We start from the raw sequence: 26,307 nt of genomic DNA on the forward strand, positions 1-26,307 counted from the left end.
TAGCCAGGGGAAGAAACAGTGTTAAATTAGGATTTTATATTAAACCAGCCCCTCCCCCCCCCCCCCCCCCCACTCCCTGAGCCAGTAATGACGGACAGCAGGGACTCGGGACACTGAACACGCAGAACACCGTTTGCTTTATATGTAACGGTTATAACTTTTTTTTTTTTTTCCCCCTTATGTGCTATTGGCATTGAGTGCTGCAGTACACAAGTTGCAGTCTTGTTTTGGGTGCCTAGTAGCTGCCCTATCATACTGGGGATGCGTCTTTTATTGTAATGTTTGAAGGGGTGTGTTGGGTTTTTATTTTAATTTTTTTTATTTTCTCTCCCCCTCTTCAATCTGGGGTGGACAACACAATTTGTCTGTAGTGTGGTGTGTGGTTTTTTTTTTGTTGTTTTTTTTTTTTTTTTTTTTAATATATTCCCATGGACATATAATATGGCTGCCACACGTGAGGAGCCTGTGCAAAGGTTCCTCGGTCACTGATGGCCTTATCGATCCTAGTTTTACTAACATATATAATTTCTCCTATGTTATGCCCTTTTTTTTTTTATGCCAAACTCGAGGCATGTTTCTGTATGTTCCCGTGCTTCTGTAAGGTCTCGATCATAGTGGCGGCTTGTGCGCCAGTACGTGACGTCACAGGTGGGAGGCATGGCCATGACATTACGTGAGTGGTTGGCCCTCATTGGCTGAACTCACGTGACGCGGCCCACGCACGAAAATGTGAATTGTATTTTCAAAATTCACGCGCACTATGGGTGGCCTGATTGCGGAACACACTTATGTTCGCGGCGAGCGCGCCTGCACTATTATCGCGGCCTAATGCGAACACATTTCTTTTCCAATCTGTCTGGATGTTTCGCTGTTTCAGTGATTGGGGAGAATGATTTAAGTGAGACATTGAGGGATATATAAAGGTTCCTATTTAATTCACATTTGAAAATTGTGGGTTTTGGGAGGGTTTATTAAAACCATAACGAAGCATGTGATTTGTCAGTTTATATTGACACAATTTGTTGTTGTTGTTGTGACGTACATTGCTAGCGGCAAACTCCAAAAGGTCTTCAGCGCTCCTAGGTATGAACGTCCCATGTACTTTAAGGTCCATAAAACACTTGGCAGGATTTGTACTCTTTTTTTATTTTATTTTTTTCCAATAAATGCCAAAACTTGTGAAACGCAAAAAGCTGCTAGATTTGGAGACTGTTAAAAAAAAAAAAAAAAAAAAATAGAAATACATGCTAACCCCCTGTATCATGTGCAGGGATAAAAGCACACGCTAACCCCCTCTCCCCTCTGACCCCTGTATGTGCAGGGATAAAAGCACACGCTAACCCCCTCTGACCCCTGTATGTGCAGGGATAAAAGCACACGCTAACCCCCTCTCCCCTCTGACCCCTGTGTGTGCAGGGATAAAAGCACATGCTAACCCCCTCTCCCCTCTGACCCCTGTATGTGCAGGGATAAAAGCACACGCTAACCCCCTCTCCCCTCTGACCCCTGTATGTGCAGGGATAAAAGCAATGCCTTTGATATGGGTTCTGTACTCGCTGACCTGTAAACCACCCCCCTTCCTGTGTCCAGTCCAGCCTTCGCATATCTCCCCCCCTGCCGTTCCTCCCGCTGGGGGGTGGGGTGTCCAGGGACCCCATGAAACTTGGCATTGGCTCGAGGCTGGACCAGGATCATGCTGCCCTAGCCGCAATGACTGGCTCCCCCATGGGAATGTCCAAGAGGTGGCCGGGAGCCTCTGTGTGGCCGTCCTGGGACCTGCTGGACACTGCAGAGGATCCGTTCAGTATCGAGCGCGAGGCGCGTCTGCACAGACAGGCAGCAGGTAAGCGGGGTCACGCCGGACACATTGCTGGTCTATAGTCCTGTGTCTTTAAGTAAATCAAGCACAGGGCATGTATTTTTATTTAGCACCATCTGTGCACGGCACAGTACAAACCTATACAGGGAACTGTAAAACAATCTGACAATGGGTAAGGAGACCCAGGCCCCAGAGGTTTACCCTCTCTGCCTCCTGCCTCCCCATCCTCGCTCTGCCTCCCCACCCTCGCTCTGCTCTCTGCCTCCCCACCCTCGCTCTGCCTCCCCGCCCTCGCGCCGCTCTCTGCCTCCTGCCTCCCCGCCCTCGCGCCGCTCTCTGCCTCCTGCCTCCCCATCCTCGCTCTGCCTCCCCACCCTCGCTCTGCCTCCCCATCCTCGCTCTGCCTCCCCACCCTCGCTCTGCCTCCCCGCCCTCGCGCCGCTCTCTGCCTCCTGCCTCCCCACCCTCGCTCTGCCTCCTGCCTCCCCACCCTCGCTCTGCCTCCCCGCCCTCGCGCCGCTCTCTGCCTCCTGCCTCCCCACCCTCGCTCTGCCTCCTGCCTCCCCACCCTCTCTCTACCTCCCCGTCCTCGCGCCGCTCTCTGCCTCCTGCCTCCCCACCCTCGCTCTGCCTCCTGCCTCCCCACCCTCTCTCTACCTCCCCGTCCTCGCGCCGCTCTCTGCCTCCTGCCTCCCCACCCTCGCTCTGCTCTCTGCCTCCCCGCCCTCACGCCGCTCTCTGCCTCCTGCCTCCCCACCCTCGCTCTGCTCTCTGCCTCCCCGCCCTCACGCCGCTCTCTGCCTCCTGCCTCCCCACCCTCGCTCTGCCTCCCCGCCCTCACGCCGCTCTCTGCCTTCTGCCATGCTCACTCGCTCTGCCTCCCCCAGCTGTGAACGAGGCGACGTGCACATGGAGCGGCCAGCTGCCCCCCCGAAACTACAAGAACCCGGTCTATTCCTGCAAAGTGTTCCTGGGAGGTGTTCCCTGGGACATCACAGAAAGTACGTTTGGGTCGGGTTATATATAATGCATTCCCAGGGGACCGCACAGGCCAAAGTGTACTAATGGCAGTGACATGGTTAAGGGGTCACATCTTGATGGTTGACTTGGTTTAACAACCTTACATGTAGAAGGATTTTTAAAGTTTATTTTTTTAATTTAAATTGGTTTGTAAACAGAGGGAACTGAGATTTGGGGGCAGTTTTTTTTATTTTTTATTTTTTTATCACTGTTCAAGAATTTGCACAGGCAAAGCCCCCTCTCTCCCCCTCCCCTTATCTTTATTGTCTCTAAGGACAGGGGGGAGAAGGGGAAAACAAACACTCCCCCTGACTCGAGGCCCAGAAGAAATGCAACTTGGCCACATGGTCTTGTGTATAAAATGTAAAAAATAATTATGGCTATAATTGCGTATTCAGAGACGCATGAAGCGACCTGCCGGGTAAATCAAACTCCAGGTCTCTTGATGGCCAGCTTATTATTGTGGGGGTCACACCCTGTCCCTTTGTAGATGCGGGCTGGTTTAGATGTCCAGACACTGGGTGGAGACCTCTTAATATCTGAGGTTGCGGGAGGGATGATGTGTTTGAAGTTTAATTTCTGCGCACTCGACATAAAATGAACTAGTTGTGCAGACTAAGTGCATAATCTGAAGTCTCGTCTGTGCCATCCGTTACAAGGTTTGCAAATCTTAACACCCATCATGAAGTGGCTTAAAAGCAGCGGTACTGTGCATGGCTTAAGTACATTTACTTGTTGTTGGGGAAAGTCGTTTTTGAGTGAGTTTAAAAAGCTTTCTGTATTTAAAGGCTTAAAATCCAATCAAAAACATTATACCATTGGTCCGGCAATAAAAATAAAATAAAATTAGTGATCCTGTGGGGTTTTACATTACAAAGTAGCAGTACCCTGTACCCCGATTACTCCCCTGTACCCCGATTACTCCCCATTACCAGCATGGCAACCACTGCTGGGACTGGCCGTTTTTTTTGTAGAAGTCTATTAAAAATCACGAACCGTAAATACAAAGCAGAGCACGTAATATAAAGTCCAGTTCAGTCTATACACTGCAGATGTATATATCCAGTACAGGCGCTGTATACATGTACAAAACTTAGCCGCAGAGCCACATTTTTATCTTCGTAGAAATCCTTTTTCCCAATGCGCTTTGACATTAGTTTCCCGCAAGCGTTGCGTAGTACTGATGGTTGTAGGAAGCTCCTGGGATTGGTTGTAGGAAGCTCCTGGGATTTGGTTGTAGGAAGCTCCTGGGATTGGTTGTAGGAAGCTCCTGGGATTGGTTGTAGGAAGCTCCTGGGATTGGTTGTAGGAAGCTCCTGGGATTGGTTGTAGGAAGCTCCTGGGATTGGTTGTAGGAAGCTCCTGGGATTGGTTGTAGGAAGCTCCTGGGATTGGTTGTAGGAAGCTCCTGGGATTGGTTGTAGGAAGCTCCTGGGATTGGTTGTAGGAAGCTCCTGGGATTGGTTGTAGGAAGCTCCTGGGATTGGTTGTAGGAAGCTCCCGTCGCGTCTGCTCCTGGGATTGGTTGTAGGAAGCTCCCGTCGCGTGCCTGCTCCTGGGATTGGTTGTAGGAAGCTCCCGTCGCGTGCCTGCTCCTGGGATTGGTTGTAGGAAGCTCCTGGGATTGGTTGTAGGAAGCTCCCGTCGCGTCTGCTCCTGGGATTGGTTGTAGGAAGCTCCTGGGATTGGTTGTAGGAAGCTCCCGTCGAGTGTCTGCTCCTGGGATTGGTTGTAGGAAGCTCCCGGGATTGGTTGTAGGAAGCTCCCGGGATTGGTTGTAGGAAGCTCCCGGGATTGGTTGTAGGAAGCTCCCGGGATTGGTTGTAGGAAGCTCCCGTCGCGTCTGCTCCTGGGATTAGTTGTAGGAAGCTCCCGTCGAGTCTGCTCCTGGGATTGGTTGTAGGAAGCTCCTGGGATTGGTTGTAGGAAGCTCCTGGGATTGGTTGTAGGAAGCTCCCGTCGCGTCTGCTCCTGGGATTAGTTGTAGAAAGCTCCCGTCGAGTGTCTGCTCCTGGGATTGGTTGTAGGAAGCTCCTGAGATTGGTTGTAGGAAGCTCCTGGGATTGGTTGTAGGAAGCTCCCGGGATTGGTTGTAGGAAGCTCCCGGGATTGGTTGTAGGAAGCTCCCGGGATTGGTTGTAGGAAGCTCCCGTTGAGTGTCTGCTCCTGGGATTGGTTGTAGGAAGCTCCCGTTGAGTGTCTGCTCCTGGGATTAGTTGCAGTCCTGGAATCTGTTTTATAGACCTGCCAGTGGGAAATCAGTTTTGCCCACAGCAAGATTGCACCTCTAGCAGGACACGTGGCACGGACATGCTGCGTCCGTCCGTTCAGTGTAGGTGATTATGTCCACGTTTGCTTTTTAATCTCTTCCAAATAGTTTTGGAGGCTTCTGTCTTCCAATCTTTACCTAATATCCAGATCTTTCCTCTGTATGCACATGGTTGAAGATGACATGTTTGCCCTTGCATTGCCCTTAATGTGCATTGCCACGGAGCCGCCTTCTCTTGGTCCAGCTGTGTCACGGGGTCCGGTGGCACTAAATGTTAATGGGTTTTTACATGGAGCCTGCTTTGGGAGTGAAGGGAGGGAGAGATACCAGCACCAAAATGGGTCTTACCATTGAGCTTTACTATAAGGAGGACTGTGCCCCTGCTATGTGAAGTGACCCGGCTGCTTAATCCGCGTATGCTGCCGTTTGTAAGTCTCTGTTTTCTTGCAGCTGGACTGATCAACACGTTCCGTGTCTTTGGGGCTCTAAGTGTCGAGTGGCCTGGTAAGGATGGGAAACACCCCCGCTGCCCTCCCAAAGGTAATATGCCGAAAGGTAATGCTGACGTGGTAGGAATTATATTTTTTATTCAAGCACTTCCTGGGACTGCATCAGGGACTTCCCTCTCTGCAGAGTGACAGGCACCTTCTCATGGTGACACGGTGATGGGGAAATGGGCACCTTCTCATGGTGACACGGTGATGGGTTAACTGGGCACAGTCTCATGGTGACACGGTGATGGGGAACTGGGCACAGTCTCATGGTGACACGGTGATGGGGAACCTCTTGTGTGACCTGCTGTTAGTGTAATCCCTTCACCACCAGAGAGGAAAGGATGGCTCTTTTGCAATCCTACACTAGATTCGTTTGATTGTTAGTGGTTTGGTGCTGGGAGGGAATTTCACCACTGAAATCTATTTAAAGGTCTTGTTTTCCTTTCCAATTGAGTTTTTGAAGGTATCTCAGAACCCAACAATATGCCCACTTCCATGGGTACACTACATGCCCCTTGTTCCTGTCTTGCAGCAAGTGAGCCCTCCTTATGAAAGTCATGTGATTTTTATTCGAATTAAAAGACCTTTAAACATTTCTCTTTACATTTATTTCCAAGAAAATCCTATGTCTACAGAAATTAATCTGTTTATCAAATTAGTAGTGGCTTTCCAAGCCAATGAAAGACAGGAGCGTTCACCTGTTCACATACAGCCACAAATGGGTATGATGGGTACACCAGGTTTAGGTATGATGGGTACACCAGGTTTATTAGGCAAGACATAGAAAATGGGTATTGTATGTGTTAAATAGGTGCAGTTGTATGGTATGGGTATAGGTAATCATGCCATTGTGTATGGTATGGGTATGGCAGTTGTATGGTATGGGTATAAGTAATCATGCCATTGTGTATGGTATGGGTATGGCAGTTGTATGGTATGGGTATAAGTAATCATGCCATGCTGCATACATTATAAATTCCTGGTGGAGCTCAGAGCACTGCTCCATCAGGGTCTTCTGTAGGATCGGGCCAGTGTCTGCTGTGCTTGTAATGCATGGTTAGTAGGAACGCAGTTGTTATAAAGGCAGCTACACCCCATTAAGAGAACTTTCCAGAATAAAACATTCATGGTCATGTTTGCATAATGGGTGATTTTTTTTAATAATCCGGACATGGACTATGGCAATGAGATTAGCATTGCAACGGAAGGAAACGGGTTTTTTGGGGTACTTAAAGACTATTATTTGACTCAAATTATTGAGAAACCAACCAGGAGAGGGGCAATACTGGAGTTGGTAATATCAAACAATGTAGACTTAACACCCAAATGTTCCGGGACTTGAATATTTGTTAACAGTGATTATAACATGGTCTCATTTGAAATAAATGATCAAAAACCATATTACTTGGGTTCAACAAAGACTTGAAACTTTAGGAAGGCAGATGTTAATTAAACTGAGGACTACTCTACAAGGAATAAATTGGGGTGATTTTGTGGGAAAAATGGAAGATAAATGGGCAGTCTTTAAAACGTTGGAAAAGCACACTTATCAGTGTGTATACCCTGGGGTAATAAATATAAAAAACAAGTCTAAATCAATGTGGCTAAACAAGTGGGGAAGAAAATGGAAATGAGGCAGGCGTTTAGTTTCTTAGTCAGAAGGGACGGAGGCATCGTATCAGAATTATAAGGAATGTAACAAAAGTTGCAAAAGGGCAATCAAATGAGCAAAAATGGATAATGAAAAAAAGATTGCAATAGAAAGAAAGATCAACCCTAAAGTTCTTTAAGTACTTTAATAACAAAAAATGAGGAGAAAATATAGGACCCTTTCAGTGTGAGATGGGTAGGCAAATTATTGGAGATAAGGGAAAAGCAGAGGTATTAAACAAAATCTTTGCCTCTGTATGTACCAGGGAAGAATCAATTACAATAGTAGTGCTGCAGGAGGAAGCCACAACCTCCATATTAATGAACAATTGGTTAACTTGAGGAAGAAGTTCATAGGCGGCTTGATAAAATGAAAGTAAAGGCACCTGGCCCCGATGGCATACATCCAAGAGTTCTTGAGGAGCTACATTCCATAATGGCCAAACCATTATATTTAATATTCAAGGACTCCATTGCCACAGGCTCAGTACCACAAGATTTGCGTAAAGCAAATGTGGTGCCTATATTTATTTAAAAAGGGAGCTAGATCACAACCGGGGAATTGGACCTGTAAGGCCGACTTCAATAGTGGGGAAGCTACTTGAAGGTTTAGTACGGGATAATATTCAGGAATACCTAATAGAAAACAATTATTGGTAATAGTCAGCATGGATTTATGAAGGATAGGTCGTGCCAAACTAACGATTGGTTTCTTTGAGGAGGTAAGTAGGAATTTAGACCAGGGTAATGCTGTTGATGTGGTCTACTTAGATTTTACAAAGTCTTTTGATATGGTTCCACACGAGGTTGGTGTGCAAAAAAGCAAATGGAACTATGTAAAAATATATGCACATGGATTGAAAACTGGTTGAAGGACAGACAACAGTTGTAATAAATGTAACTTTTCAGGTTGGGCTAAAGTTGCTCAAGGATCGGTACTGGGACCCCTGCTTTTTAACTTTATTAATGACCTTGATGTTTGCATAGAGAGCAGTCTCCATCTTTGCTGATGACACTACATTGTGTAAGGTGGTAGAATCAGAGCAGGATGTAACTTCTCTCCACAAGGACTTGGAGAGACTGGAAATTTGGGCAGGTAAATGGCAGATGAGGTTTAATACAGATTAATGTAAGGTTATGCATTTGGAAAACAAGAATAAACAGGCAATTTACAAATTAAATGGGGATAAATTAGGGGAATCCTTGATGGAGATGGATTTAGGAGTGCTTGTAGACAGCAGGCTTAGCAATAGTGCCCAATGTCAGGCAGTAGCTGCAAAGGCAAACAAGATCTTATCTTGCATTAAACAGGCAATGGATGGAAGGGAAGTAAACATAATTATGCCCCTTTATAAAGTGTTAGCAAGACCACCTTGAATATGGAGTACAATTTTGGGCACCAGTCCTTCGAAAAGACATTATAGAACTAGTGTGTGCAGAGATGAGCCACCAAATTAATAAAGGGGATGGGTAATCTGATTTTATGAGGAGAGGCTAGCTAAACTAATTTATTTAAATTAGAAAAGTGGCATCTAAGATGGGATAGTATGTGTATTACAAGGAGCTTTCAAAAGAACTATTCATCCCAAGCTCAGTACAAACACAGGGTCACCCCTTAAGGCCCAGGCCATGGTGACTTCACCAACGCAGAGGGTGTGACATCACCCACATGAAGTGGGTGCTTTTCCTGGCCAAGGTAGACACGCTGTGGGGTGCGTGCCTAGGGACATCACGGAGCTGGTTCGCCCTCATTTGGCAAGCCGCTCACGTGACGTGTCGTGGCAAATCAGTTTCGACTGATTTCTTGCGCAACGCGCGCGCCCTCCTCTCTACCTGCGCGGTCTATGGGCACGATCAATGCCTTAAGGCAATCTGATCGCGCCCCCTACGAAGCAGGGTCCCTGGTCATCGCGGTGTGGGCGTGCTGCACTGCCCTCTATGGGACTGGCACCAGTGGCTGTGTGGGCATGCAAAGTGCTGTGACATGTACGCTGGCAGGGCAGACAAGAATCATGGCCCTGCCCCACCGCACTCCCCTACAGATCGCAGCTATAGTTTCTGCACGCGCAGCCATGCCGCCAGGCACGCATGCAGCAGGGAGGACTGGGGCCGTAGCCTAAAGTTGGAGGAAAGGAGATTTCACCAGCAACAAAGGAAAGGGTTCTTTACAGTAAGGGCAGTTACAATGGGGAATTCATTACCCATGGAGACTGTGATGGCAGATACAATAGATATCTTTAAAAAAAAAAAGTTGGGCATCTTTTTAGAAAGGAAATGTATACTGGGATATACCAAATAAGTAAACATGAAGGATGTTGATCCAGGGAGTAATCTGTCAATATTTGGAGTCGGGAAGGGGTTTCTTTCCCCTTATCAGACATTAGATATTTCAGTGGGGTTTTGTTTGCTTTCCTCTGGATCAATATACTGTAAGTACAGATATAGGATAAAGTATCCATATAAATTTAGCATAGGTTGAAAAAGGCATCCATCCAAGTTCAACCTCTACCATGTATGCTACCTTTTTTTGCTTAATATCAATAAAATAATATAGTTAAATTATCCCTTATGATGGACCCTGCGGTTTGGCAATATACCGATATTTAGTAATCGTGATAATCTCCCAGTGCTTATCTGGGACATTACCGGTTATCACACTATTTCGGGATGCCGGTGCTCAGAGGTGCAGCCTTGAAGTCGCTACCTTTCTGTGAATCCCACTCCCTTCCTGCTTCTGAGTGCTGATGCAGAAGGAAGAGCTACAGGCAGCAGGGGGAGAGCTTGTGCGCCGCAAGCGGCAGCAGGGCAAGGTAGGAACTACTCTCCTCACTTTCCTTTTTGTTAAGCCCTCCACTACCAGCAGTGTAGGTGAGTGGAATTATGGGGATGGGAGTAGTGTAGGTGAGTGTTGGAAGCAGTGGGGGGGGGGGGATGGGATGAAGGGGATGGGGGCAGTGTTGATGAAGAATGGTGGTGTGCAGACAGGGAAAAGGTTTGGAAATGAAGGCCTTTGTTCTAGTAAATTTAAAGTGTATTTTGAACATATTTTATGTAGATTTACAAGAACATTTTCAGACTTTAACAAATTTATCACCATCTATATCTATCGTAATACATTTCTTATCGTGGTGACCGTTTTGATATTGCCCGCCCTAGTTTCTCCTCTGCCGCCATGTTTTGGTTCCTGCGTCTCCTGTCGCCACCTCCTGGGATTGTCGTTTACAGCACTGCCTGTGACAGCTGGAAGGGGTTTAATCTTTAAATTATTTACCTTTAATAAACACGGAAGATAAAATAAGCTGCATGTAATAGATACCTTCTTTATTCTGCCGGGAACACTGAAATCCCAACAGACGACCCCCCCAGGGATGTCACAGCCACTCGGACGGCAGCATAACATCCCCAGGCGGCACCTGTCTGGGTTAGTGTTTTCGGCGGCATGGAGAAGCATTGATTACCTGCATTTATTCTCTACAGAAGTTGGGTTTCTTTTAACCTGGGTGTTAAATTCTGAGGTCGAACAGCCTCTTAAATGGGTGGGATTGTAATACAGTATAACATTTCTCTAGCAGGGATCTTTCCCCCTGTGTTTGTGGGGTCTGTGCTGATCATTTAGCGCTCAGAAAAGAACGGAAGACACAATGTTACCGAAAGCTCAGACGTTGCATTGAGGTCTGGTATAGGTGTATACACGCTGACCAAACCAGGAGCATGGAGGCTTCAGTTCTTTAGTTATTATTATTTAGTTATTATTATTTTTATCCTGTTAGCGTTATAAACCATTTAAAGACATTAAAAAAAAACAAAAAAAAAAAAACCCTGTTTGGGGTGTAGCTGCTGCCTCTTGTGGGGTCTTCAATGCATGTCATGGGCATCCTGCAGGTGGGGGGTGGGGGGGACTTCAATGCATGGCTAGGGCATCCTGCAGGTGGGGGGGACTTCAATGCATGGCTAGGGCATCCTGCAGGTGGGGGCATGTCACAGATGCATGGATATAAACCTCTCTGGCTGTGAAGGGCTGAACAGCAGAATATTCTGAAACTGGTCACCCTGTAAGGTGACTGACATTTCTGTCTGTCCATCTCCCAGGCACCTGTGCCTCTGACCTCACTCTCTCGCTCCCCTGGTCAGGTTACGTGTACTTGGTGTTTGAGTCGGAGAAGTCGGTACGTGCCCTGCTTCAGGCCTGTACCCAGGACCTGCTGAGCCAGGACGGTCTGAGCGAACACTACTTCAAAATGTCCAGCCGCAGAATGCGTTGCAAGGAGGTAACGGTGCAGCGCGCGGGGGCATCCGACGTTATTTCCCCTGTGCCCTCCCTGGAAACCCTCCATCCCATATCCCCTGATCTACATCGAGAGGCCCTGCCTGAGCCCTTTGTCTCGTATGTACTGATCCACATCCAGAGAGGCCCTGCGTCCCATATATGCTAATATATATCCAGAGGGCCTGTCACGTCTTTAATAACTTAAATCGGACACGTACGTAATTGGGCACGCTAATGATGGCGTCATAACTACTCGTATGGGCAGGGACTGGTTAAGCCTGGAAATTGTGTACATAGCGCTATTGACGCTATATTGATTATTCCTGCCAGCGCAAAATTAAAATATTCATGTAAATCATTTACTAAAGGTGTAGTAGTTTCCCTGATGTTGTGCTGGTCTTTGATATGGGAGCTTTGTGATATTGGTGGAGCTTTGCACTGTAGTGTAGTGTTACCTCCCAAACTCCTTCCACCTCCCCCCAACCCATCCTATTCCCTACTGTAATGCTGATCTTTGACCTGGGTGCTGTGACGCAGGAGGAGCCTGACACCCCATCCTCATTGTCCCTAGGTGCAGGTCATCCCCTGGGTGCTTGCAGACAGCAACTTTGTGCGTAGCCCGTCTCAGCGGCTGGACCCCAGCAAGACGGTGTTCGTGGGAGCCCTCCACGGCATGCTGAACGCCGAGGCCCTCGCCTCGATCATGAACGACCTGTTCGGTGGTGTGGTCTATGCCGGCATCGATACAGATAAGCACAAGTACCCGATCGGTGAGCGCCGGCATCTCCTCTGCCGCTCTGCATTTTGTATTTAATACCTTCTCTGCCAGCGATGCCAATCGTGGCGGCTCTTAACTGAGCAAACGTGTGTGCTGCCAAGGGTTAAACGTGCCAATACTCCCCGTCTTGCAAGTCTCCTACCTGCTGTAACGCCTCAAACCCTATTAGAACCTTCTGTTCTCTGTCCCGAGCATTTCTACACTACATTATTGTCTTGGCCTCTACCTCAGTTGGGAGTCTTTCCATGCATCCACCACCTTTTTGTGAAGGACTTCCTGTTCCTCTCACCGGCTTTTGGGAGATGGATCTGTGGGTATTTGGTAGGCGGTCATTCATTATTATTTTTTTTCCCCCAGGGAGCGGACTGATTTTTAGATTTTGTAATGATGGGCAGTTCCGAGGGTTCTCTGGGGTGGGACACTTGACTGCAGCTTGGGGTGACCCCATCATGGGTCGGCGTCTGACCTGCTCTCTTCCTTTCATCTCAGGGTCTGGACGTGTGACCTTCAACAACCAGCGCAGTTACCTGAAAGCCGTGAGCGCGGCGTTCGTGGAAATAAAAACTGCCAAGTTCACAAAGAAGGTGAGGGCTGTGTGTTCATTTGATGGGGGGTCAGGGGGCAGCGTGGGGAGGGGGCAGCATGGTTGTGGAGGGCAGTGTGGTCATGGGGTGGGTCAGTTCTCCAATAAACCACTTAAGCGTCAAAGTTTCTGACAGGTGTCATAAAGATGCCTCTGCGTGTAATTGCAGCTTGTCTTAGAGGTGCGGGTTTAATCCTGTCCAAACCTGTTGGTCTTCCAGGTTAATTTCTCTAATCTGTCCCGTCTCTGAAACCACTTTTATATAAAGACATCAAAGTCGCAACTTCAGGGACATGTATACTACACGCCTCTAAACTCCCTTTTAAACAGCGGTGTTTCCCATGCTTCTCCCCCCCCCCCCCGTGGTCTGTTATATATGCAGAACGTTCTCTTTATATCATAGTCCGGGTGTTACTGCCCTGAACACTGCTCTCCTCATTAGAGGTCCTAAATGTCTGCATACTGGACCCGCTGACATCCGTTCCCTATATTGATAAACTTGCCACCCCACTGAACTTGTCCTGATTGTGGTTGAATGTGTCCTGCAGGTGCAGATCGACCCGTATCTGGAAGACTCGGTGTGTCAGGTCTGCAATGCTCAGCCGGGTCCCTTCTTCTGCAGAGACCAGGTAACCGGTTATAGTTCTCTCTGTACCAGACTTTGTTAAACTGCCGGCATGGGACCAGAGAACGTGGCTAGACCGCCATAAAGATCCACACGAGCGTCCGGTCACTGCGTGAGGGCGGCCGCTCTCCTTGGGAGCGGCGAGGATACGCAGGAAGGTTCTGAGAAGATGCAGGTCTAATAGCCAGACTCTATTGTAAAAAGTGTGATATCTGCGTTCATAAAGTTAAAACATATCAGACACGTCATGCACTCAGGCATAGGTTACCAGGCACCGCTCGCCGCGGGCATCAGGAGCACTTCTTCGCACGGCCCCTCAGGTGATGTTCAGCTGGACCCTCAGGGTAGATGCCTGAGCTTAGGTGGTTGTTCTCATGCCCACATCAGGGAACTTCCCTCTGGCGTGTGCAGGACTTCCGTCTGGCGTGTGCAGGACGTCTGGCTGGCTTATGAGGTCGAAGGTGACTTTGCCGGAACAATACGAGCCGCAGTCAGGCTTACAGTTCAGTTTCTCCGCACTGTTTTGCGACAAGCCGCCAAGTAATGACGGCCGTCGGCTGATTACGGCGTCGCTCGAGATGGCAATAGGCACCCGTAGAGTCTCGCTATAAATGACTGGAGATACCCGTAGATAATTCGGAGTCACTCGTGAGTCATTATTGGATTGGATTAGACTCACGAGTGACTCCGAATTATCTACGGGTATCTCCAGTCATTTATAGCGAGACTCTACGGGTGCCTATTGCCATCTTGAGCGACGCCGTAATCAGCCGACGGCCGTCATTACTTGGCGGCTTGTCGCAAAACAGTGCGGAGAAACTGAACTGTAAGCCTGACTGCGGCTCGTATTGTTCCGGCAAAGTCACCTTCGACCCCATAAGCCAGCCAGACGTCCTATACACGCCAGACGGAAGTCCTGCACACGCCAGAGGGAAGTTCCCTGATGTGGGCATGAGAACAGCCACCTAAGCTCAGGCATCTACCCTGAGGGTCCAGCTGAACATCACCTGAGGGGCCGTGCGAAGAAGTGCTCCTGTTGCCCGCGGCGGGCGGTGCCTGGTAACCTATGCCTGAGTGCATGACGTGCCTGATATGTTTTAACTTTATGTACACAGATATCACACTTTTTTACTTTTACAATATAATTTGAAAGTGCTTCACTAGTGCGTTTGCGCTGGTTTTCTCGTTTCGCTGTTGTCTAGGGGTGCTGAGCCACTCCACATATAACAGCTGCAGACGCCATCTCGACAGTAGAGGTTGTTGTTGGTTTTACCATTTCAGAGGTGTATAATGGGTGAATAAGTATTCACATTGACAATTGAGGATCACTAGTAGCGCACTGTAACTATATATATTTTTTGTTCACTAATAGCCAGACTGACCTCTCTAAGCGCTTCCATCAGGGCTCCGTATCACTGTCTGGGTTACGCCCGCGGTAAGCAGCAGGAAGCTGCCACTGTTTCACTCGCGAGAAGGGGGCAGGGCTATTGCGCCATTGCACCCGCAGGAGCGCGCCACAGGCGGCAGTAATGTTGGCTAAAATCTTTGTTTTCAATTCCGAGCCACTGCCTACAATCTGCTTTTGCGTGCCAGGAAATGCAGACTGCTGGAGAGCACTTCCGGTGGGAAAGCCTTTAGTAGCAATGTACCATATGAAACTGTATACAGTATATACAGGGTGTTCAAATATCCCAACCTATCACAAAATATTGGGGTTTTTATAATCTTGGCAACAAATGGAGAAATGAGACCGCTTCCACCATGTATGTCCTATGATATGTGTGAAGATTAAAGCAGGTTCTGAGGGAATTAATATAACTATTTTTACAGAGTTGAAATTAGGCTGCATACCATTGAATCACTAAGTGTACTTACCTTGAACAGCCTCTCTATAAGCCACTTGATTATGGGGATTTTATCGTTACATATATTTTTAGATCTTTATATGAATTTTCTATTGTGATTATGAAATAAAACTTTATATTTTTTTTAAATTTAATCTTCCTGGTTCTCATGGGTCAATAGACCGATTTTACAGTAATTATCTGTAAGACCACTGTCGTCTCTACTATTATCCAGCATAGAGTGCTAGAGATAGGGAGATCTTTCTGGTCTTTCTTAGATCAACTCTGTAAACGTTTTTATAATCTTGCCTAGTGTTTTGGGTCACTAGCCAGACTTCTGGGAACTGTATTTATTTTTTTTTAAACTTTTATAGCGTTTATAAATATTGCCATGAACTAAACAAGAAACAGTAACCTCATTTGCCCACAGTTACTTTTTTCTGTTGGTTCATGTTCATATACCTACCTAGGGAGCAGCGGCATCGCATTCATTGGCAGATGCCATTAGGAGGGACCGCCTTTAAACCGGCAATCGCCCCAAATCATTTGAAGCTTATTTGGGGATCCGTGGGTTCGCAGACCTCTGGGAAACATCCCCAGCGCCTGGTATTTGTAGTTTTGTAACAAAGGACAGAATACCCAATGTGACAAAATGCATAATTAAATACTTCAATGTTGGTATTCTCAGGAATGGGTCATTTAATTAATTGGTATTCTCAGGAATGGGTCATTTAGTTAAACTCTTTGGCCAAAGTGTTGTAATCCGGCAGCCACATCACGGCATGACCAGTATGCAGGTCCTAACACTACCTGTGAAAATTCTCATTTACCTCTGCAGTGGAGGGAGAATTGCATTAATAGACCTGGAAAAACCTGCTACTTAAAAGTGGGGTGGGGTGAACTTAAACTGTGGAAGGAGGGGCCACTAATATCCAAACAACTGATACCAGTTGAAAAGTAATAAACACAAGCTCTAACACCAGAACCCTAAACACAAGCTCTAACACCAGAACCCATCTCATGTCCACAAATTACCCAATGCTACATGTATACATTTGGCTACCCTCCGTGGCACTCATTTTTGGTGTGTGGGGTGGGTGTGTATTCCTGGGCTACAGCTTGCTGCAATTGTTTGTAGTTTTGTGCCACTTTCTATTAGCGGCCAGGCCTGACCGCTGCCGGTGTGCACCAGGCTTCACACCCTTTCCCCCGCTGTCTTCCCAGGTTTGCTTCAAGTATTTCTGCCGCTCCTGCTGGCACTGGCAGCACTCCATGGAGATCCTTCGACACCACCGTCCGCTCATGCGAAACCAAAAGAGCCGGGACTCCAGCTAAAGCCGTGGCCTCACAACGTCCACCTCCGAGAAGCTACTTATCCGCATCTCGTGCCGCTGCAGGACGCGCCGGAGCGGGAGAAGGCGCCAGTGTCCCGTCCCCTCCCGTCTGGCCCTCCCCAAAGCTCTCGCATTATTTTTTTTTTGTTGCATATTTTTGGGTTTTTGCAGGATGACGCGGATGTCGGAGGACTGGAGGGAGTCACTTCTCTTTGTTTCCCTTTTCTGCACTTGCTGTACCTCGTGTTCGGTTTTTTTCGCACTAGCGCACAGTGAATTTTGGTCGGGGATTTTTTTTTAAGGTTTGGGGGAGGCTATTCCTTCCTCCCAGGAGTTTTTGCAGTTCCCAGACTGGTCGCGTTTTGCTGAAGGTGAAGCGAAACGCGAGCCATGTTTTCTGACTGTTACAGCTACAGATGCCTCTGGGTTAATTTTTTATTTACTGAAGGCGCTTTTTTGTTTTTTTTTTTACATTCCTTGCAATATACAGTATACTGCTGGTGATGCCGCAGACTTCATTAAACCCCCTCCCCATACTTTGCAGTTACCATACAGTGCCTTCCGAATTTATTTAATGTCCCATCTGAACACCATAAACTGATTGTTCAGCTGACATTTTTACTGTTCCAACAACAGCAGGATCTGCTCTTTATTTAAACCAAATCATATTTCATGTTTTACCCACCGTGGGGTTTTTACCAGTTCCTTTTTACACTCTTAAAAGACGGTTTTTAAGTCGTTTTTTTGTTCTTTTCTGGCAGCTTTTAACATGATTGCAACTTTTTTTTTTTTTTTTCTGTTTCTGGGAGCTGCTGGTTTAGAAGAGGAAAAAAATTAATAAAATCTTTGTAAAACAGAGTTTGCAACCAAAGGACAGACCTGGGGACTCCTACCTGGGCCGGATATTGACCATGTGATGTGTATATAGTTTTAAGGAAAGTTTGTTGCACATTTTTTTAATTTGCACTTCAGGGGATGGTGAAGTTTTTAATCACTTTCGGTTTGTATTTGGCTGGACAAAGGGCTGTAATATGTGTATTTTTTTTTTGTTTCCTGTCTCTCTGAGGATGGGGTAGAGGCGAGAGTTGGGGTCAGACCTTTCTCCTGGAGGGGTTAAGTGTCCGCACTCTTTATATTGGTCAGCTTTTTGGAAACTGCTGACATGCAGGCCTTTCAAATCTGTGTTTTCTGTGTGTCCCCCCTCTCTGTTGGAAGCTCTGTGCCAAAGACCATCTGTATCCCCCCCCCCAGTTGCTGAGCTAAGACCCTATATATATCCCTAGCTGCCCTGATTGGGTACGTGTGACGTCTCTACCTCATGTAGTTATGCAAGCAGAAGATGCACTTAACCTACAGATGTGGTGTACTTATTTTTGTTCTCTTGGCACATAATAAACACGTTGAAGCAGTAATGAGACTCCTTGTTTCTTTGGGTTGGGGATGGGGGCCTGGTCGGTGCACTTGGCTTCACGGCACCTTCTCTTGCGTTCTTGTAAATGTTTGTGTCCCCGGTATGTAATTCGGGTGAGAATGCTCCGGCTGTGAGAACTTTGCACCTATAGAGATTCTGAAATGAGGAAAGGTCTGGCTTGTAGGATGGGGCTGGGGAGGAGAGACTTGTGTTATTGGAAACGCCAGGCACTAATTATCCGGCAGGGATTTACATAGTGGTGTTGGAAAATCTGGTCTATTAAGTGGCGATGGTTGGGCATTGGTGCGCATGCCAGGCAATGCTTGTATAACTAGAAGGGAACGCTGTCCTAAAGCAAGGTATGTAAGCTATATGGCTGTGTGCTAATCTATACCTAGAGCGGATGTGGGGTCAAGGCCTTGTATGAGGAAAGGGGCCATTCAATGAATTTCATTGGCAGTCTGAAGCATGGAGGCTTTGCTGAAAATGCAACAAATTCCGTTATAAAGCAGAATATTCGTTTCAATGGTGGTGATAATACAGATTATCCCAGCATAACATGCCAACAACCTTGGCTACATCTGCATCCATACACCGGGCAGGGCCATCTTTTGGTCCCCCACTTGGGAACACTACAAATTATGCATCTGATTGTGGGTCCATGCAACTGTGGGGGGGGGGGGGGGGCATAGGCAGACACCAGAACTGTGGCCCTATATGTTGGAAAGGAGCTTTCCTGCGGGAGTAATAAGACTGTTTGCATAGGCACATGGTCTGGGACTAATATCTTGGTGGTTGGGAGAGGTATTGGCAGCGGGATGTTGGGGTATATAGGGAGAGGTACTAGCAGCGGGATGTTAGGGTGTATAGGGAGAGGTATTAGCAGCGGGATGTTAGGGTGTATAGGGAGAGGTATTAGCAGCGGGATGTTAGGGTGTATAGGGAGAGGTATTAGTAGCGGGGTGTTAGGGTGTATAGGGAGAGGTATTAGTAGCGGGATGTTAGGGTGTATAGGGAGAGGTATTAGCAGCGGGATGTTAGGGTGTATAGGGAGAGGTATTAGCAGCGGGATGTTAGGGTGTATAGGGAGAGGTATTAGCAGCAGGATGTTAGGGTGTATAGGGAGAGGTTTTTAGCAGCGGGATGTTAGGGTGTATAGGGAGAGGTATTAGCAGCAGGATGTTAGGGTGTATAGGGAGAGGTATTAGCAGCGGGATGTTAGGGTGTATAGGGAGAGGTATTAGCAGCGGGATGTTGGGGTGTATAGGGAGAGGTATTAGCAGCGGGATGTTAGGGTGTATAGGGAGAGGTATTAGCAGCAGGCTGTTAGGGTGTATAGGGAGCGGTATTAGCAGCGGGATGTTAGGGTGTATAGGGAGAGGTATTAGTAGCGGGGTGTTAGGGTGTATAGGGAGAGGTATTAGCAGCGGGATGTTAGGGTGTATAGGGAGCGGTATTAGCAGCGGGATGTTAGGGTGTATAGGGAGAGGTATTAGTAGCGGGGTGTTAGGGTGTATAGGGAGAGGTATTAGCAGCGGGATGTTGGGGTGTATAGGGAGAGGTATTAGCAGCGGGATGTTAGGGTGTATAGGGAGAGGTATTAGCAGCGGGGTGTTAGGGTGTATAGGGAGAGGTATTAGTAGCAGGATGTTAGGGTGTATAGGGAGAGGTATTAGCAGCGGGATGTTAGGGTGTATAGGGAGAGGTATTAGCAGCAGGATGTTAGGGTGTATAGGGAGAGGTTTTTAGCAGCGGGATGTTAGGGTGTATAGGGAGAGGTATTAGCAGCGGGGTGTTAGGGTGTATAGGGAGAGGTATTCGCAGCGGGATGTTAGGGTGTATAGGGAGAGGTATTAGCAGCGGGATGTTAGGGTGTATAGGGAGAGGTATTAGCAGCGGGATGTTAGGGTGTATAGGGAGAGGTATTAGCAGCAGGCTGTTAGGGTGTATAGGGAGCGGTATTAGCAGCGGGATGTTAGGGTGTATAGGGAGAGGTATTAGCAGCAGGATGTTAGGGTGTATAGGGAGAGGTTTTTAGCAGCGGGATGTTAGGGTGTATAGGGAGAGGTATTAGCAGCAGGATGTTAGGGTGTATAGGGAGAGGTATTAGCAGCAGGATGTTGTATAGGGAGAGGTATTAGCAGCGGGATGTTAGGGTGTATAGGGAGAGGTATTAGCAGCGGGATGTTAGGGTGTATAGGGAGAGGTATTAGCAGCGGGATGTTAGGGTGTATAGGGAGAGGTATTAGCAGCAGGATGTTAGGGTGTATAGGGAGAGGTTTTTAGCAGCGGGATGTTAGGGTGTATAGGGAGAGGTATTAGCAGCAGGATGTTAGGGTGTATAGGGAGAGGTATTAGCAGCGGGATGTTAGGGTGTATAGGGAGAGGTATTAGCAGCGGGATGTTAGGGTGTATAGGGAGAGGTATTAGCAGCGGGATGTTAGGGTGTATAGGGAGAGGTATTAGTAGCGGGGTGTTAGGGTGTATAGGGAGGGGTATTAGCAGCGGGATGTTAGGGTGTATAGGGAGAGGTATTAGTAGCGGGGTGTTAGGGTGTATAGGGAGGGGTATTAGCAGCGGGATGTTAGGGTGTATAGGGAGAGGTATTAGCAGCGGGGTGTTAGGGTGTATAGGGAGAGGTATTAGTAGCGGGGTGTTAGGGTGTATAGGGAGAGGTATTAGCAGCGGGATGTTAGGGTGTATAGGGAGAGGTATTAGCAGCAGGATGTTAGGGTGTATAGGGAGAGGTTTTTAGCAGCGGGATGTTAGGGTGTATAGGGAGAGGTATTAGCAGCAGGATGTTAGGGTGTATAGGGAGAGGTATTAGCAGCGGGATGTTAGGGTGTATAGGGAGAGGTATTAGCAGCGGGATGTTAGGGTGTATAGGGAGAGGTATTAGCAGCGGGATGTTAGGGTGTATAGGGAGAGGTATTAGCAGCGGGATGTTAGGGTGTATAGGGAGAGGTATTAGCAGCGGGATGTTAGGGTGTATAGGGAGAGGTATTAGCAGCGGGGTGTATAGGGAGAGGTATTAGCAGCGGGATGTTAGGGTGTATAGGGAGAGGTATTAGCAGCGGGATGTTAGGGTGTATAGGGAGAGGTATTAGCAGCGGGGTGTTAGGGTGTATAGGGAGAGGTATTCGCAGCGGGATGTTAGGGTGTATAGGGAGAGGTATTAGCAGCGGGATGTTAGGGTGTATAGGGAGAGGTATTAGCAGCGGGATGTTAGGGTGTATAGGGAGAGGTATTAGCAGCGGGATGTTAGGGTGTATAGGGAGAGGTATTGGCAGCGGGATGTTAGGGTGTATAGGGAGAGGTATTAGCAGCGGGATGTTAGGGTGTATAGGGAGAGGTATTAGCAGCGGGGTGTTAGGGTGTATAAGGAGAGGTATTAGCAGCGGGATGTTAGGGTGTATAGGGAGAGGTATTGGCAGCAGGATGTTGTATAGGGAGAGGTATTAGCAGCGGGGTGTTGGGGTGTATTGGGAGAGGTATTAGCAGCAGGATGTTGTATAGGGAGAGGTATTAGCAGCGGGATGTTAGGGTGTATAGGGAGAGGTATTAGCAGCGGGATGTTAGGGTGTATAGGGAGAGGTATTAGCAGCGGGATGTTAGGGTGTATAGGGAGAGGTATTAGCAGCGGGGTGTATAGGGAGAGGTATTAGCAGCGGGATGTTAGGGTGTATAGGGAGAGGTATTAGCAGCGGGATGTTAGGGTGTATAGGGAGAGGTATTAGCAGCGGGATGTTAGGGTGTATAGGGAGAGGTATTAGCAGCGCGATGTTGTATAGGGAGAGGTATTAGCAGCGGGATGTTAGGGTGTATAGGGAGAGGTATTAGCAGCGGGATGTTAGGGTGTATAGGGAGAGGTATTAGCAGCGGGATGTTGGGGTGTATAGGGAGAGGTATTAGCAGCGGGATGTTAGGGTGTATAGGGAGAGGTATTAGCAGCGGGATGTTAGGGTGTATAGGGAGAGGTATTAGCAGCGGGATGTTAGGGTGTATAGGGAGAGGTATTAGCAGCGGGGTGTTAGGGTGTATAGGGAGAGGTATTAGCAGCGGGGTGTATAGGGAGAGGTATTAGCAGCGGGATGTTAGGGTGTATAGGGAGAGGTATTAGCAGCGGGATGTTAGGGTGTATAGGGAGAGGTATTAGCAGCGGGGTGTTAGTGTGTATAGGGAGGTATTAGCAGCAGGATGTTGGGGTGTATAGGGAGAGGTATTAGCAGCGGGATGTTAGGGTGTATAGGGAGAGGTATTAGCAGCGGGATGTTAGGGTGTATAGGGAGAGGTATTAGCAGCGGGGTGTTAGGGTGTATAGGGAGAGGTATTAGCAGCGAGATGTTAGGGTGTATAGGGAGAGGTATTAGCAGCGGGATGTTGGGGTGTATAGGGAGAAGTATTAGCAGCGGGATGTTAGGGTGTATAGGGAGAGGTATTAGCAGCGGGATGTTAGGGTGTATAGGGAGATGTATTAGCAGCGGGGTGTATAGGGAGAGGTATTAGCAGCGGGATGTTAGGGTGTATAGGGAGAGGTATTAGCAGTGGGATGTTAGGGTGTATAGGGAGAGGTATTAGCAGCTGGATGTTAGGGTGTATAGGGAGAGGTATTAGCAGCAGGATGTTAGGGTGTATAGGGAGAGGTATTAGCAGCAGGATGTTAGGGTGTATAGGGAGAGGTATTAGCAGCGGGATGTTGGGGTGTATAGGGAGAGGTATTAGCAGCGGGATGTTAGGGTGTATAGGGAGAGGTATTAGCAGCGGGATGTTAGGGTGTATAGGGAGAGGTATTAGCAGCGGGATGTTAGGGTGTATAGGGAGAGGTATTAGCAGCGGGATGTTAGGGTGTATAGGGAGAGGTATTAGCAGCGGGGTGTATAGGGAGACTTATTAGCAGCGGGATGTTAGGGTGTATAGGGAGAGGTATTAGCAGTGGGATGTTAGGGTGTATAGGGAGAGGTATTAGCAGCTGGATGTTAGGGTGTATAGGGAGAGGTATTAGCAGCGGGATGTTAGGGTGTATAGGGAGAGGTATTAGCAGCGGGGTGTTAGGGTGCATAGGGAGAGGTATTAGCAGCAGGATGTTAGGGTGTATAGGGAGAGGTATTCGCAGCGGGATGTTAGGATGTATAGGGAGAAGTTTTAGCAGCGGGATGTTAGGGTGTATAGGGAGAGGTATTAGCAGCGGGGTGTATAGGGAGACTTATTAGCAGCGGGATGTTAGGGTGTATAGGGAGAGGTATTAGCAGTGGGATGTTAGGGTGTATAGGGAGAGGTATTAGCAGCTGGATGTTAGGGTGTATAGGGAGAGGTATTAGCAGCGGGATGTTGGTGTATAGGGAGAGGTATTAGCAGCAGGATGTTAGGGTGTATAGGGAGAGGTATTAGCAGCTGGATGTTAGGGTGTATAGGGAGAGGTATTAGCAGCGGGATGTTGGGGTGTATAGGGAGAGGTATTAGCAGCGGGATGTTGGGGTGTATAGGGAGAGGTATTAGCAGCGGGGTGTTAGGGTGCATAGGGAGAGGTATTAGCAGCAGGATGTTAGGGTGTATAGGGAGACGTATTAGCAGCGGGATGTTAGGGTGTATAGGGAGAGGTATTAGCAGCAGGATGTTAGGGTGTATAGGGAGAGGTATTAGCAGCAGGATATTGGGGTGTATAGGGAGAGGTATTAGCAGCGGGGTGTTAGGGTGCATAGGGAGAGGTATTAGCAGCAGGATGTTAGGGTGTATAGGGAGAGGTATTAGCAGCGGGGTGTTAGGGTGCATAGGGAGAGGTATTAGCAGCAGGATGTTAGGGTGTATAGGGAGAGGTATTAGCAGCGGGATGTTAGGGTGTATAGGGAGAGGTATTAGCAGCGGGATGTTAGGGTGTATAGGGAGAGGTATTCGCAGCGGGATGTTAGGATGTATAGGGAGAAGTTTTAGCAGCGGGATGTTAGGGTGTATAGGGAGCGGTATTGGCAGCGGGATGTTAGGGTGTATAGAGGGGTATTTGTAGCAGAAATAGAGGGGTGATGAGGCTATAGTATAGAACATTGGTGACATGCTGAGACCTCACTTGGAGTACTGTGCAGATCATTGCGGCGGTAAGGGCAGCCTGGCATGCATATTAAAGATTAAGCCTGCTGGTTGCCCCTACCCGTCAAGGTGGCGACTTATGTAATGGGTTAACCTGGCCATTTTAGGTAGCCAAAATGGCTGCCCAGGAGCTGTTCTGATTTCCCTGTGTAAGACTGTTTATTTCCCCTGTGTATTCTGCGGGGAGTATTTTGTTAGGCTTATTGTGTGGTGAGCTGGGAGAGGGTAAGCTGACGCTGATCGGAGCACCAGTTATCCAGCGGTTCATAGCTGGTGTTGGTGTCTGAGACGAGCGTGACATTTGAATGGAGAACGGCAGCCTGGGATACTCTGAGGCAGATCGTGGAAGAGTTCCTGGGTACGCACCTAGCAAACTAGGATCCCCCCTCCCCCCCATAATCCTGTTTTGGGGAGTTGAGTCTGTATTGTGCATTTGTGTTTCTGTTGGCTCCAAACTAAATGAACACTTTTGTTCTGTCTGGTGCGTGTGATCCCGATGTAACGGTCTGGTCTTCCGTCACCGCCATATCTCGAAGGGTACAGAGTGCGCTAATAAAGAGGGTGCCATGGTCTACGACTCAGGGGTGCGCATACTTTTCCCCCTGCTTGTGTCCCCTCCCCTTGTCCCCAGCGTCAAATGACGCAGCGTTGCCCGAAGCCGCCAAAGGTAAGGGAAGTTAGAGGCCTCGCGCGGTCCCCCGGCATGTAATTTAAATGCTTTGGGGATAGAGCACGGGGTTTCTCTGTGAGCACTGCGCCCCCCTGGTGTACGTGAAACGTATTTGGAAATACTAAATGGCCTCAATGTGCTCAGCTTGGGGAAGGGGGGGGGACAAGTCTATCACCCCCCCAAGTCTCTATCGCCTCCCAATCTCTCTGCCCCATATCTCCTATCATGCCCTCTATCTCCCTCCCTGTCTCTATCATCACCCCCCCCCCCCCGTCTCCCTTTCACCCCCGTCTCCCTATTTCCTTTAACCCCATCAGTGCTGCCTCGGGCCTCCCCTCGTCTGTTATGCCCCCCTTCCTAAGTGGTACAAGGGCATTCATGCTGCCAGCACACACTGAGGGGCAGTTTGGGGGAGAAATATTAAGCTTGTGTTCCCCTCCCACGAGCTCGACCCCATACTGCCTGGGATCGCTAACACAGTTTGGTGGTGTCTGACGAGTCAGGAAAGATTTATTAATTGGGGGATCGCAGGACTAATAGTTTGTAGCAGGGGAGCAGTGTTAGGCCTCGGCCAAGCTCCCCGCTGGCGTGCTGAGGCTCAGGGAAAGCAGGTGCTTTCCCTGGCCTTAGACAGCGTGCCATCCGGGGGCGTGTCAGTGAAGTCACGGAGCTGGTTCGCCCTCATTGGGGGAACCGCTCACGTGACCGGCCCTGCGCTCCGGCAAGCGGGAATTTAAAATTCTGCTAAGACCTACGCTTCTGCGCGCTTGCGGAAGCGTAGGCGAGCCCCTACTAAAGCCACTCTCATTGCGGCTGTAGGGGCTCAGTGCCGAGCGGAAGCGCGCCCCAGCAAGCAGCAACCCTGGATGAGGCCTAAGGCTGCACTTATAGTGACAGCTACGCGATGTTGCGTCAAAACATGCATTGCTGCCGTCGCGTGCGCTTATGTGAGGCGACGGCTTGGTCGTGATCGCTGGAAGTCATCACAATTTGATTTTTCCAGCGCCCGCAGCCTGACGTCGGTCACCGGCACTATAAGCGCAGCACCCGCTGCGGTACCACACGTGTCCTGTATATTCCCATACACATTATCAGACCTCTTATCCACGTTCCCACACACTATAACAGCCCTATACACACACAGGTCCGGAAATAATTGGACACTGATGCAAGTTTTGTTATTTTGGCTTTGTACCACAATAAATTCAAGTAATAGTTAAATAATGAATATGGGCTTAAAGTGCAGACTATCAGCTTTAATTTGAGGGTATCCACATCCAAATTGGAGGAAGGGTTTAGGAATTACATCTCTTTAATATGTAGCCCCCTCTTTTTCAAGGGACCAAAAGTAATTGGGCAATTGACTCAAGCTGTTTCATGGACAGGTGTGGGCTGTTCCTTCATTATTTCATCATCAATTAAGCAGGTAAAAGGTCTGGAGTTGATACCAGGTGTGGCATTC

General features: G+C 48.2%; 1 protein-coding gene across 8 annotated transcripts in view; it reads left to right on the forward strand.

Annotated features, from left to right (window-relative positions):
• CPEB1 (cytoplasmic polyadenylation element binding protein 1) overlaps positions 1-18,095 on the forward strand; it is a 34,075-nt gene extending 15,980 nt beyond the window's left edge. For 6 of the 8 annotated variants that reach the window (XM_075575933.1, XM_075575934.1, XM_075575938.1 and 3 more), the window contains 8 exons: positions 1,591-1,843; positions 2,707-2,820; positions 5,559-5,663; positions 11,384-11,520; positions 12,091-12,289; positions 12,787-12,881; positions 13,429-13,509; positions 16,574-18,095. In XM_075575933.1, coding sequence (XP_075432048.1) covers positions 1,591-1,843; positions 2,707-2,820; positions 5,559-5,663; positions 11,384-11,520; positions 12,091-12,289; positions 12,787-12,881; positions 13,429-13,509; positions 16,574-16,684 — 1,095 coding nt within the window. In that variant the 3' untranslated portion in view covers positions 16,685-18,095. The remainder of the gene's footprint in view (positions 1-1,590; positions 1,844-2,706; positions 2,821-5,558; positions 5,664-11,383; positions 11,521-12,090; positions 12,290-12,786; positions 12,882-13,428; positions 13,510-16,573) is intronic. The other 2 variants (XM_075575935.1, XM_075575936.1) reach the window with 1 other exon arrangement.
• The last annotated feature ends 8,212 nt before the right edge of the window (positions 18,096-26,307 follow it).

This window comes from Ascaphus truei, chromosome 18 (genome assembly GCF_040206685.1).
Source record: "Ascaphus truei isolate aAscTru1 chromosome 18, aAscTru1.hap1, whole genome shotgun sequence".
NCBI classification, from domain to species: Eukaryota; Metazoa; Chordata; class Amphibia; order Anura; family Ascaphidae; genus Ascaphus; species Ascaphus truei.